We start from the raw sequence: 13,064 nt of genomic DNA, 5'->3' as shown, positions 1-13,064 counted from the left end.
TTAGGGAAGCACATTGTGCAAGTAGCCTGCAAGGTCTGAGCGTGAGCAACCTAAATAGATTATTATTTTCTTCCCATAGATTATTATTGTCTTCCAAATAGATTAGCAGAGCAGGGTTGGAAGTTCTGTACTTACCTCTTGGTTGAGCGCTCTAACTCGGCTTAGTTGCAAACTTGCAGGCTTTTGTTGCAAAGAAATATCCAACTCAACTTTCACTTACCACCTCAATCTGCTTAATCTGCTTTCTGGGAACCTTGCAGTCCGATGCATTGACTCTTGTTATTGAACACAAGCCTTCTGTATGGGCTATAGGATGGGACATGAACCTTCTAATTGCTGTTTATTCTATATGTCTTCCATCTGCATGTGAATCTTCTAACTTACTCTGTATGTCTTCCCTCTTCAGCGGCCCCCGGGCACAAACCAGACAGAGAAGAACCGTTGAGTATCACTCGGAATGCTTCTTAGTCTCGCCACGGTAGGGGGATACCTTCGAACATGTACATGAGGAAACAGGACATTAGTAACGATGAACTGAGTAACAAAATTAGGGACGGAATGCGAGGGTACGAGTGGATCTCATCTAATTTCTTGGATTTCATGACCGTTCTGGTAACCCCAATTCACTTGTTTTTTTTTTTTTGCTGTTTTTTTAACCATATTTCAATTGGGGCTCCCCCAGTGCAGGTTCCTCACCCATACCTGAACTCTTAAAGCATACATAATGTGTTCACAGTTCAAGTTGTTTGCACGGGTACAAAACAACATAAAAAGTTCATATATATCTATTGGCAAAATATCCGTGCTTTTACTACTGTCATATAATCTATAAAACATACTTAAGATACTGATAACCTTGTAAACATAAACTAGCAGAAGGTGTGATGATTCATGACCTCTTACAGGTCAATGATAGTATGTGTTGACTCCTTCTCTCATTTTATAATACTCCATGATGTGCCTTCTCTGTAAACACGTCATCTAACTCTTCTTGATTTTGACAAGATGATGGACGAACCATTATCAGTCGAATAGTAACTAAAATTAAATGCAATGTAGACACACAACTATGAACAATTGGCAGGGAATTGTTTTTGACAAATTGCTCACATTTTGGTTACATCTGCATATTCCTATAATTTTTTTGCAGCAAAATGTCGTTGCAGCCATTGTCCCTCAGATCAATTGTGCATGGGGAATCTCAATTGAATCATAATTCAAATGCCCTTGCAGGATTCACACTAGAACAGGAACACACTAGAACAGGAACCACTACTGGTGCTGTTGGGTAACTGGAAAAAAACACTACCCTTCATTCATATCTACTCATACATACCAGAAACAAATATGCTATACCACTAGTTGTCCAACTATAACTCCTGCTGACCACTTGTTATCCAGTGTATGAACCTACTATCCAATCCTACTTACTCTCAAGCAATAGCGAAAACTTCCACTTCAACTATCGATTATTGAGCAATAACAGTAGTGTAATATTACTAGGAACATTCCCGTGGGAGCGGGAATGTTGCAACATCAACTTCATGAGCAGACTGGATCTCAAAAACCGCTACAACATGCTACAACATCTTGTTTTGTAACAAGTAGATTCATCATGACATATGCAGGAACCAGCACGTGTAATGCATGCAGGGGTTCCATTGTCACTGGGTGTCCAAATGCCCAATACGGATGTTCTATTTGACGACTCTCCGAATGGCCGGGTTTTCTATTCCATGGGTGTTCTATACACAACGTTATCATCTTTCATTTAGTTCATTTACCCAACCAAGTTATTGTCATTAAAATGTGTTACAAAAACTATAAAGGATTCCCTTTAACCCTTAGTATGAAGAATTATAAAAATTATGAAAATATCGTAAAACATGCTAAAGGTGAACTCTGATATTTTATTTTTAAAAATGATATAAAATAATGTACATTCGATTCTTACTTTTATGTTATGTTATAATAAAATAATCTCATACACTTTCATGATGATGGCTTTCAGGTTTTCATTGCCTCGATGGCTTTCAGGGTTCCATTGCCTCATGTCCTATTGGCTTGTTTTTTTATTAGTTCCCAGCAATGAACACACAAATTCAGGAAATATTTTTATGAACATACGCAGTGTTATCATCTTTCATTTAGTTCATGTTCGTAATCAAGTTATCATTATTAAAATGTGTTTCAAAGACTTTAAAGAATTCCCTTACCTTTCGTATTTACGAAAATTATATATTGATTTCATTGTATACTATATCGTGCAATTTAGAAGTTATGAAAATAGCTTATACCCCAGTAAAATAAAATATTAATATAATCGATTCCAACTGCAATATATCTGAATTCAATTAGAGCAGATTCAGATATGGAAAGGATTGTGTGCATAGGGATGAAGAAGGATCTTGGCTTTGAGGAGTCATGATGTCGGCCAGTCTTGAAGAGAACAACACTAATGCAAAGGAAATGGATACTAAAATGCCCATGGAGTCTCCAATTAGGTAGAAACAGAAGTACACCATACATTTCCCTGGTGCGTGAAGAGGAGCGCCTATTAATTTCATCAGCAAGCCATAGCCGTGGAAACGAACGAGATGAACTAAGGTACATAATAATGCGACCAGGTAGAGAATCCTTCCTCTGGGGTGCGCTTTATTACCTTTATCACTTAGTTACAGGTAACATGAAAACGGTGTATTGATATCTGAATCATACTTACTTCTATTACAATGGCATTACATGTCTGTTTCATTCTTATTGAGATCTTATCTTTACCATATATATTTGAATCAAGTTCATACATGTACCATTCTTTCAACAGTAACCAACAGGTAAGAGTAAGATCGAACAAAGTCAGCCTCATTGTCCCCAAAATCAGAAAAAGAAGGCAAAAGCAACTGCAACTTCGCTTGAATTCACGGAAAGTGGGCAATTAGACAAAGTCAGCATCGGGTGGCAGGTCTCAACCCCGGCAGGGACTACCGCTAGACAGGCTCCCTTGTTCATTCTAGGAAAGAGAACAGGTCAAGACCTTTGGAATCCATACGCAATTTTCTGTTTCTTCTCCTATGAAAAAGAAGAAAGCTACCTTAGGTGGTTACTTTCAACTCTTAACTACCATAGGTGGTATCATCTATTTGGAAAATTAGAGTAGCAAGCATGAGTGTATTATATCTTGATTCTCGTAGAATAGAAATAAATTCCCCTTGGCCTGCCGCTATCTTTTCATATGTAATAGGACATACTGTGGATTCCCAAGGTCTTTATAAATTTATTTCACCCGCACTCAATCATTGGAATTGAGGATGGCAAGGTTAGCTCTACGCACATCTAATTAGCGTGACATGAGGGATACCGCACTCAATCATTGGAATTGAGGATGGCGAGGTTAGCTCTACACATCTAATTAGCGTGACGTGAGGTATATTTTATATTAGCATTATCACGTTCATTGAAACAACCCAAGTGTTTTCCTTTAATTCTTACTTCCGTACGACAACCCTTATCCTGATTGCAGATTCTTGCAATCTGCTTGCGTGGCTGCTCAGGTTCACCTCTCCGTTTCCGTTTACATAGATGGACGTTGCATTCATTAATGAAACTGTTTATTGCCGGAAATCAACTTTACAGTTGGAAATATCTCTGGTATTTTGTGTTGTTTTACGTGTGTTGCGGTTTTATGGCAGTTCATTGTACTCACGCCATAGAATGGGAAGCTCGAGGGATGGAATCAGTGTTCAAAATTGAACACATCGGAGCTTTTCAAAGGGCGTAGCAAAATTTCTTAGTCAAAAAAATTTAAAATTTGAGTTTTGCAGGTTTAAAAGAAATTGGAATAATACTATAAAATGTTTTAAGAAGCGCTGTCAACCCGCAGAACATTTTTAAAAATTTCAATTTTAATGGAGTCTAGACTTTGAATTGTCTTCGAGAGTCCGACTCACCGAGTCACCAGTCATCAAGTTACACGTTCAAACTTCAAATATTAAACATAAATAGTCAAATATGAATAAAGCGTAACGCCACTGGTCAGTGGGTCACCGAATCACTGTGGTTATTGCCACACTGGTCAGTGCGGAGGTGCTAGCGCCAAGTGGTACTGGTATTGGTGACTTGTTACTAGTTCGATTCAACTCAAGCTTCAACTGCCTAAACTTTAATATAACCCGGGACTCAGTGGTGACTCTGATGAGTGGTATCGGTGACTAGACAGGGACTCTGGGTAACGTTGTTTTCTGAATCAGAGGTTGTTGCAACATTGAAGAAGATTAATGGTAAGGGAGCTGCTGCATGGAGGTTGTTGAGTTTGAGCCAACAATCATAATGGCATTGGCAGGCTCAGTGACTGATATTTTTCCCTGCGAGTGTGAAGGATTTCCTTTTTTCATCTGGTTGGAGAAGAACTGCAGTTTGCCAAAAATCCATCTTTGAAGCGAAATAGCCATTCCTGAATCCTCTATTGCACATTCATACTCAGGTCAGCTTCTTCTTCAATCGAACGCCGACAAACAACAACCAAGGATGTCGCTGCCTCAACCTCAATCATTTTTACTGAGTGAACCCATTAGACTACTGAAGAAATCAGATAGGCTCAATAGGAACTGAATAAATTGCACGAATTTCATCGTTAGGAATAGGGGTACTATTGGGCGAAATGTTGGCTTTAAAATGGGCTATACATTTTAAGGTGTTGTGAGTCTGTGACCACCTTAGCTGGTTACTTTGTTGCTACTAATTATGCACCAGTACTTACTGTGCATAGACTCCACCGGTGCCCAATATGAGCCATTGCTCTCTTCAGGAACGTGATCCTCCATAGATTGCCAATATGACCCACTGCCCTCTGCAGAAAACTAACCCTCCACAGGTGCCCAAATTTATTCGTTGAAAATGTCATTTTGTATATGATCTAGTTTTGCATCGTTCAACTCCTACTCAATACATCCTTTTCCATAGGAGCTGAAAAGCCTTCTCCGTGGCCTGACACTCTGATGTAGCTCCCGCACTCTGTTGGGTTGAGGACTAGGAGGGCTGAAGAATTGAACTGTGCTACCAAAGCTGACTGATTCAGTGTTAGTGGAGTTGGACTCTGCCATTTTCTCAACGTTTGTTGAGCGCTCTTCTCACTGAATCTGTAATCAAAGAAGCATGTAAGAGTCTGTAAACTGATAGAGCATTCTTTCTATAATATGAAATAAACCCACCCTGAATTTTCTACATACGACTGTACTTTCCAATAACCCAACTGGCAAAAATCGCAGAACTTAAGAATATGTTTCACAAAAGATGAACAGTAGAATATTAGAGAGTTGAATGGCTATATATCATGGGGTTTGCCATGTTAGAAATTATGAAAATGTACATGGTGACTCCCACTGTCACACAATTTGTCATTCACTATGATTCAGGCACTAACCCACTTAACAAGTCCCGCAAAATAGAAATGCCAAGTACCTCAACAAGTCTTCCAAACGAGGAACACAAAGCAAACACATATTCATCCGGGACAAGTCGACATTATATTAGTATGTTATTAGCTCCAAATTCTTCAATATGGAGTACCACACTATTCATTATTTACTATTATTCACACACACCCAATCAAAATGTCCCAACAAAGGGGGAAGATCAACCAAGCACAGAGATTCATCTTCAACCAATGAACTACCACACTATTCATTATTCATTGTCATTCAGACACTCCCATTTAAGTCCCACAAAGGAGGAAGACTAACCAAGAACACATGTTCATCTTCAACCAATTAAGCGTTCTATTAGTTCACTATTCACTATTCACTGTTATTCACACACACCATGTCAAAATGTCCCACAAGGAGGAAGACATGAAAGCACACAGATTCATCTTCAACCAATGAACATTCTGTTAGATGAATGAGCATGTCTATGAATGAGCATTTTGTTAGCAGGAGATCCATATTCATCAAACCAATCCACATTATGTTAGGAAGAAGGTCACAACATCATGTTAGTTGGATGGTCACTACCTTTGTGTACACCACCATTATAGAAACATTGACATAATATGTGCTGCAAATAGAAACAATGGCATAATGTGTGTTGCTTACACCACCATTGAAATAATATTATAAAAACATTGGCATATATGTGTTGTTTACAACACCATTGACATAATAATATAGAAACATTGGCATAATGTATGTTGTTTACACCAACATCCACATAATTCTTAATATGTGCTTCTGGGACCTAAAAAACTTGCTTCTCTTGACACGATAACAAAAAATACCCCCACCAAGGTGTCTGCAGAACCTTTCTTCTCTTGACTCAATAACAAAAGTAAGTAAACACATGTCTGTAAACATGCATACCTTTAATAGTGCAGAGAGTAAGCTCAGAGGATCGCATTATAAACTCTCTATGAAACTACTCTAAACCTAATATGTGGCCACCATATTGCAAATATGAAAGATGAGTCACTGCCTTCAACCGCCATTTCAGTGCACTCAGTAAAAGAAGCTCCATTCTTTGAATAGTTCGAGGTTCAAAAACATGTTCAGCTTCCCCTACCTGCAAAAAAAAAATAAGACCACCATTTTCAAACACAAGCAAAAGCCACAGTGATATCAAATTTATAATTACCATCACAACCTGAAGGGAAAAAAGCAGAGGAACTTGGTGTTCTTCCATCTTGGCTGCTAGAGACAAGAAGGCTACCGATGCTAGTTGCATTGCCCATGACTTTTGTTGTTGTCAACACAACAACATTCGTTGTTTACTACTATTTTACATAGAAGATGATTTAAAACCCAATAAATGCTTTAGTCATGCTTATGTTTATAAATTTTTGTATAAACCCAATATGTTTATAAATCCTTTGGTCATGCTGGCAAAACCAAAAAAAATTTAGCAACTCCTTCAACTACCTGAACTTGTGTGCAGGAAAGAAAACGATCAAGGTAGTTTGTATCCAGCAAGGTTGTATCTGGAAGAAAATAGTAATGTGCCTGAACCTGCATTCATTAATGGAAGTTCAAAGCATTCAACATTTAGATTTTGCAAATGGGCATTGAAATTTTGAATTGGTGGGTGGCGATTTTACCTTCAAAATCTAGGAGACAACCTTCTGGCGAGCTCTAGCATTGCCATCGTTAATCTCAAGACTCTTGAAATAGTGGGTTTGTGGAGCATACAATGATTCTTTGGCTACAAGGACTGATAATTCTCCATATTCAACAACATCCCCTGCGTGGTTGTGAATTATTGAGGGCTGGTGGTGGTTCGTGAGAAGAGGAAAATGCATATTGATCAGTACAACAAAGATGGTAGGTGAAATGAATGCTGTGAGAAGCCATGGGTGACATTGTGACAGTCGTATCAGCCTCATGAACGTCGAGGTTGGATTTACTCCTCTCAAGAGTGGTCTAGTTTGCGGAGTGTTGTCAATGGTCCTAGTAACAAACGCCTGGCTATACAAGATATATATAAATATAAGTGTCCTCTTCAATGGTTATTGAGACATCCAACCTCCGTAATATAAATATTTTACTTAGAATTTTTGACTCGCAAATTTGTAGGTGTTTGGTTTGTTATACAAGGTGATGATATAGCGAGTTTTATGCCTTTGATTAAAGGTTCCTTCATATACCATAAGTTTAGAAAATGCAACCATAAAAACATGCCCTGGTGCATTGCTGTTTGTTTCAAATTGTTCATTTTATCAACATTTCTCAACTAACAAGTCCTTGCTTCAAGGCTGCAACCAATTGAGGAAAAAGTCGCTCGAGAATAAGCCTATTTGGCTTATGAATCATGATCCCTGCCTCAAAGGTGTCCTTCTTATTGGTTCTTGAAATGTCGTAGAGACAAGCCCTTAGACGAAATTCTTTTGTGTATAGCAATCTGGCCTCAACTGAATGAAAAAACTGGTAAGAGCGTGAGGCTTCCTTCAAACTAACTGATTGATGACAACAAGGTAGGGATTTCAGATATTGATCTAGCTTCAAAACACTTCACTGGTTGAAAAAGATAGGAGACCTTAGGATTCAAGAGTTTTTACAAGGTGATGATATAACGAGTTTTATGCCTTTGATCAAAGGTGCCTTCATATACCATAAGTTCAGAAAATGAAACCATAAAAACATGCCTTGGTGCCTTGCTGTTTGCTTCAAATTGTTCATTCTTTACAAAACCCCTCTCGTTTGAAAAAGATGAAAAAGACAGGAGACTTTAGCCTAATTTTGTACGGATTCAAGAGTTTTTACAATTAGCATAGGAGGCTGACATCAGATAAAAGATTCATGGGTTTCATGGGTTTCATGATACCCCCAACTTGGGATGGATGTGCCCCTGAACACAAACTAGTAGTCCCATGCTATTATTTTAGTATATAATGTGTGGGTTTCCAATGTTAATTTGGCTTTTGAGTTCTGATTTTTCCGTATGAGTTTGTTTTTACAATGAAGTTGATGTCAAATAGGACTTTGTTTCCCAAGTTTCCCTATTCCCTAAACAAGTATTTATGGTTATCAAAGCGTTTTTCTGTTCTGTAAAGTGGAATTCAAATGTGTCATATAGCAGGAAATACAAATCGCCAATATAGAATAGTTTTTGGTTGGAAAAATCTACACCTAAGTTTCAAAAGTAAATTGCTGCTAAACTTATACTTCAATGGCATGAGGAAATTATTATTCATCATTAAATAATTATTTACCTGTTGCATTTCTATTTGCTAAGCACATGAAACAGGCACCATAGAGTTACTGACGTCATATTAAATAATAATTAGGCCTCACATATTACACGACACTAAGTGTATTTAAATTCAACAGTATGATATGCCAACTCTTACTAGTAAAATGAAGAATGAAAATGTGGCATAAATACTCATTTCACTTCTTGGAATTATCTAGTTATCACTACTTAAACAAAAGAACGGTCACTTTTCCTAGATGATGTACTATTTGTTCTCTATTGAGCATGGTAGCAATCACTATGTTTTAAATTATGCATCACTAATTACTGTTTAGAATGTGCGAGGGCCACCTCTGGACAATTAACTAATTGGTCATATTGGGTTGACCAACTTGTTTGCTTTTTCATTGATGAATTTGTGGTAATGTGGCATTTTTTTATAGTGGATAAAATTTATTGAGTAAGATTTTGATCAACAGACTAAGATTCTACTTAATGCTTGTCACATTTGATGAAATACATAATAAAAAAACGATGTTTTTAGTGTGTTGGGCCATGGTCTAGTGGTTGACAGGGGTGTTGCCATGCTAAAGACCAAGACTCAAATCTTGGCAGGCATAAAGCCTTGGATTATAAGTTGTTTGAGTTTGATGGGTTTCGTACACAACATAATTCATGGAAAAGGTATGATATTGGGAGAAGGGGTTCTCCGGATGTGTAACACAAGGCATGCTATGCCTGAACCTCATCATGTCATGGCAAATAATTTTGGAAGGATATCATAGTTAGGATAGGTGAAGAGAATGAGAACATTGATGATATTATATTTTATATTATCGTTCTACACCAAATGGCATCACTAGATTCAATTTTCTTTAGTAACACAACAAAATGTTCAGAAACCCATTACAGTTTGGCACCAACTGCCGTCACCTGAATTAGTTGTTTATAAAAGACCAATATATGAATAGATAACAACATACCTATCAACTTTGCAAAATGAATAGGATGTTATCCTTATTAGTTGATTATACACACACAGTAGGTAGTGGATAAGGCATGAATCTCTTAGTTATATATTTCCATCAGATCCTTAACTAAAAGAAAATATGCCAGCTCTTCCATGAAATACTCCATTGACTCTTCTGTTCAGACTTCAAACTATTATGTTGCCCACAATATAATTATTTCCTGTATGTTGACTTCAAAACAAAGTATCTGCATTGTTTAACAATTAATGGAAGGGTGGATGAAGGGGATGATTATAGTTTTGGATTGGTGGAGGGACTATATTGGTTGGAGGTGGTGGTGGGGATATATATATGATTGTAGGAATTGCAAGAGGAACAAGAGGTGGTGGGGAATCAGGATGCATATCTGAATGCAGGTACTATAAGAGTAGCAGGGGGTGGTGGTGAAGAATATCTAACAACAAGTACTTGAAGAGGAGGTGAAGGTGATGGTGGTGGTGATATAATTGGAGGTTGTAGAGTACATTGCATATGGGAAAAATACATATCAATACAAGTCTTGTGTTGGGCATGAAATGCAACACATTTCTACCGTGATCTTTGAAGAGGACGATCTAGAAAGCAATTCTGTGAATAATCAAATGACACTCCCCTACTTGGAAGTGAGGGGCAACTTGTATGCTCTGCTGTGAAATAATTGTAGGAAACAATAAGGTTTTGGAGGCTCCTTATGGATCAAATCACATCAGGAATGGATCCACAGAATTCACTGCGAGCTAGAATGAGCTGCTTAATGTTACCAGTATAGTTAAGAGATAATGGAACCTGACCTCTTATGCAATTAAAGCTCACATCCAACACATTGAGCTGATCTAGCATCCCTGTTTCCTCTAGAAAGCATCCAAACAGTGCATTGTTGAGAAACAACACCTTGTTCAACCTCTAGGCCATGTTGCCAACACTACGAGGAATGCTTCCAGTCAGCTTGTTATTGGGAAAGCTCACCACAAACATTGGACAGTTCCCCATGTTGTCTGGAATCTTATCTTCAAAATAGTTATTGTTCACAAATATAGCATCCATATCCTTCTTGTTGAAGAGCTTTGTAGGAATAAGGTCTGTAAAGAAATTGAATCTCAGATCCAAATACACCAAACTCTGCAGTTCCATAACCACAGTAGAGAAATTCCCTGAGAGTTTGTTGTTACTCACATCTAGTGTTGCTAAAAGTGTGATACTCTTGAAGCTAAGAGGAATGACCCCATTGAAATGATTGGTATTAGATGGAAGAGAGAAATATCAGTGAGCATGCCCAGTTCCTCAACCAAGAAGCCTTTAAGAAATTCATCATTCAGATCAATCCCAACAACAATTCTGTCACATGATTTGTCTAAGGCAAGTGCACATAAGACCCTTGTGTGATTGCAAACTATTCCCCAAATTCACTTGAACTGCCAACTGTTGGTGTGCTTTGTGCATCCCCTTTTTTGTGATTATTTTCCTTGTGAATCGTGATGCCTTCTACATTACAGTTACTAAAAATCAATTTGAGATATTCCTTGTTATAGAAGAAATTCCATTTTGGTGATGGCAATGTGCATAAGTTTCCATGAAGATCAATGTTAATTTTAATTTTCAATGATCAATAGACCTATGTGTGTGAGATCTATTTGTTGCTTTTCATTAGTTTTCATATGAATTTTGTTGTATTACGTCTTATTTTCAAAGAATCTTGTGTATTTTTATATTAATCTATATTTTATATTTCGTGTTTTGTTGATTATAGGTATAAAATGCCACCTCTTGGTCGCCCCAAAACAGATCTGAAACAACATTCACTTTCCGATGCATTTGGTATCTCTCAATGCTCTAATAAAATGCATATTTCTGAAAATAAAGTATATGATCATGTGGATGAGGACCATGAATCACATAATGCAAAACTTCTTGAAGAGGAGCCAACATCCAAGAGGTACAAAATAACATTCAAGTCCAAATGGAGGATGAGATTTCCATGGGCTTATGTTGTAAATGATTGGAATGGTGTTGAAATGATAAAATGTTCATGGTGTGTAAAATTTAAAAGCGAAACTCCATTTGCTAAAGATGGAAGCACAATTCTTCAAGTTAGTGCTTTAAACATCCATGCAATGTTAGAGGCTCATAAATTTTCTTTGCAACTTTTAGAGGGAGAAAGAAAACATAGTACTCTTCCAATTACAAAACATGTAGAGCTAATGGTTGATGCTTAGAAAGAGAGAATTATATTAATTATTGAGAACATGCATTTTGTTGCAATACATGATTTACCTTTGGAAGTATATAAGTCAATTTGTGACCTGAATAGGTATAAACACACTCCTCACATGACTCTAACATATGAATACTCAACATATAAAAATACAACATATGGAAAAGACTTTATAGAAGTTGCTATTTCTGGGAAAACTAGTGTCTTTTCGATCGACTAGCCCTCTAGAATTGGCAGCTACCCTAGAAACAAACAGTTTAAAGCAATTTACGATTTCCTCTATGTATAATAAATAAGAGAGAGGCAAAGGAACCAACCTGGATCTTCCGCTTAACTCCTTGCTTGATCTATCTCCACCTTGACAGAGCTTGCGCCTCCTATCCTACTTATCCCGCTTAGAGAATAACTGTAGAAACAAAGTAACAAAACACCATCAAAGCATATTGATATACTATATCATAAGCATTGCAGAATCAGAAATACAATGAACATACAATGGCATTCACAAATAACAACATTCACAAGTACACAATTGTATGGAGGAAAACTCAAAGAACTTTATTAAAATAGAAGAGAGAATTACAACCCAACTATCTGATCCAGCATCATCCTCCCAGCATCAAAGCCCTCTTCACCTCATGAAAAGCAAGATCACCCAACAATACAATGCTCTTTCTCAGACACAAACTATCAACACTTCCTTGCAAATTAAAAAATTCTAGCATCTAGATCTCTCGGATGAGGGATCCATTTATAGATGTATGAAAGGGTGCGAGTCATCTCTGGGTTTTTGATTAGTGTCATTCCGCTTGTTGCATTTGGTTCCACTTGGATATTTCTTGGATCTCTTACTCATCCTTGGGCGAATTCAGAGAGGCAAGTGTCATAGGAGAAGTTTCTAGAAGATTCCATGAGCATCCACTTAGAAAACTGTCTCAGACATTTGTCCATTCTCGCTCATCGCACCCCGCAGAAGGCCTCTTTAGTATGCATCGCACCTAGCTAGTGTAGAAGTCAGTATGCATCACGCCCTGACAGTGGAGCTTTCAGTATGGTCTAGTTTAGGCCAATTCTGGATGGTTTTTCAGGTGGAACTTCTGGGGAATGATGTAATCAGATGACTATGTTCTTTTAGGATATGAAACAACTCTTTTAGGGGTTTATGA

General features: G+C 37.5%; 1 protein-coding gene across 1 annotated transcript; it reads right to left on the bottom strand.

Annotated features, from left to right (window-relative positions):
- Nucleotides 1–6,408: 6,408 nt before the first annotated feature.
- Nucleotides 6,409–7,285, bottom strand: LOC149250960 (cyclin-D4-1-like). The gene is made up of 3 exons (XM_089453799.1): nucleotides 7,106–7,285; nucleotides 6,909–6,995; nucleotides 6,409–6,552 (listed from the first exon to the last, which is right to left on the bottom strand). The coding sequence occupies exons 1-3, from the start codon at nucleotides 7,283–7,285 to the stop codon at nucleotides 6,409–6,411; spliced, it is 411 nt and encodes a 136-aa protein (XP_089309925.1).
- Between the last annotated feature and the right edge of the window lie 5,779 nt (nucleotides 7,286–13,064).

Source organism: Pinus tabuliformis, chromosome 7 (genome assembly GCF_031772625.1).
Source record: "Pinus tabuliformis cultivar Carrire ecotype Pingquan chromosome 7, CPIR1, whole genome shotgun sequence".
Taxonomy (NCBI): domain Eukaryota; kingdom Viridiplantae; phylum Streptophyta; class Pinopsida; order Pinales; family Pinaceae; genus Pinus; species Pinus tabuliformis.
The sequence above is the reverse complement of the archived record's forward strand: the minus strand, read 5'-3'. Positions and strand labels throughout refer to the sequence as shown.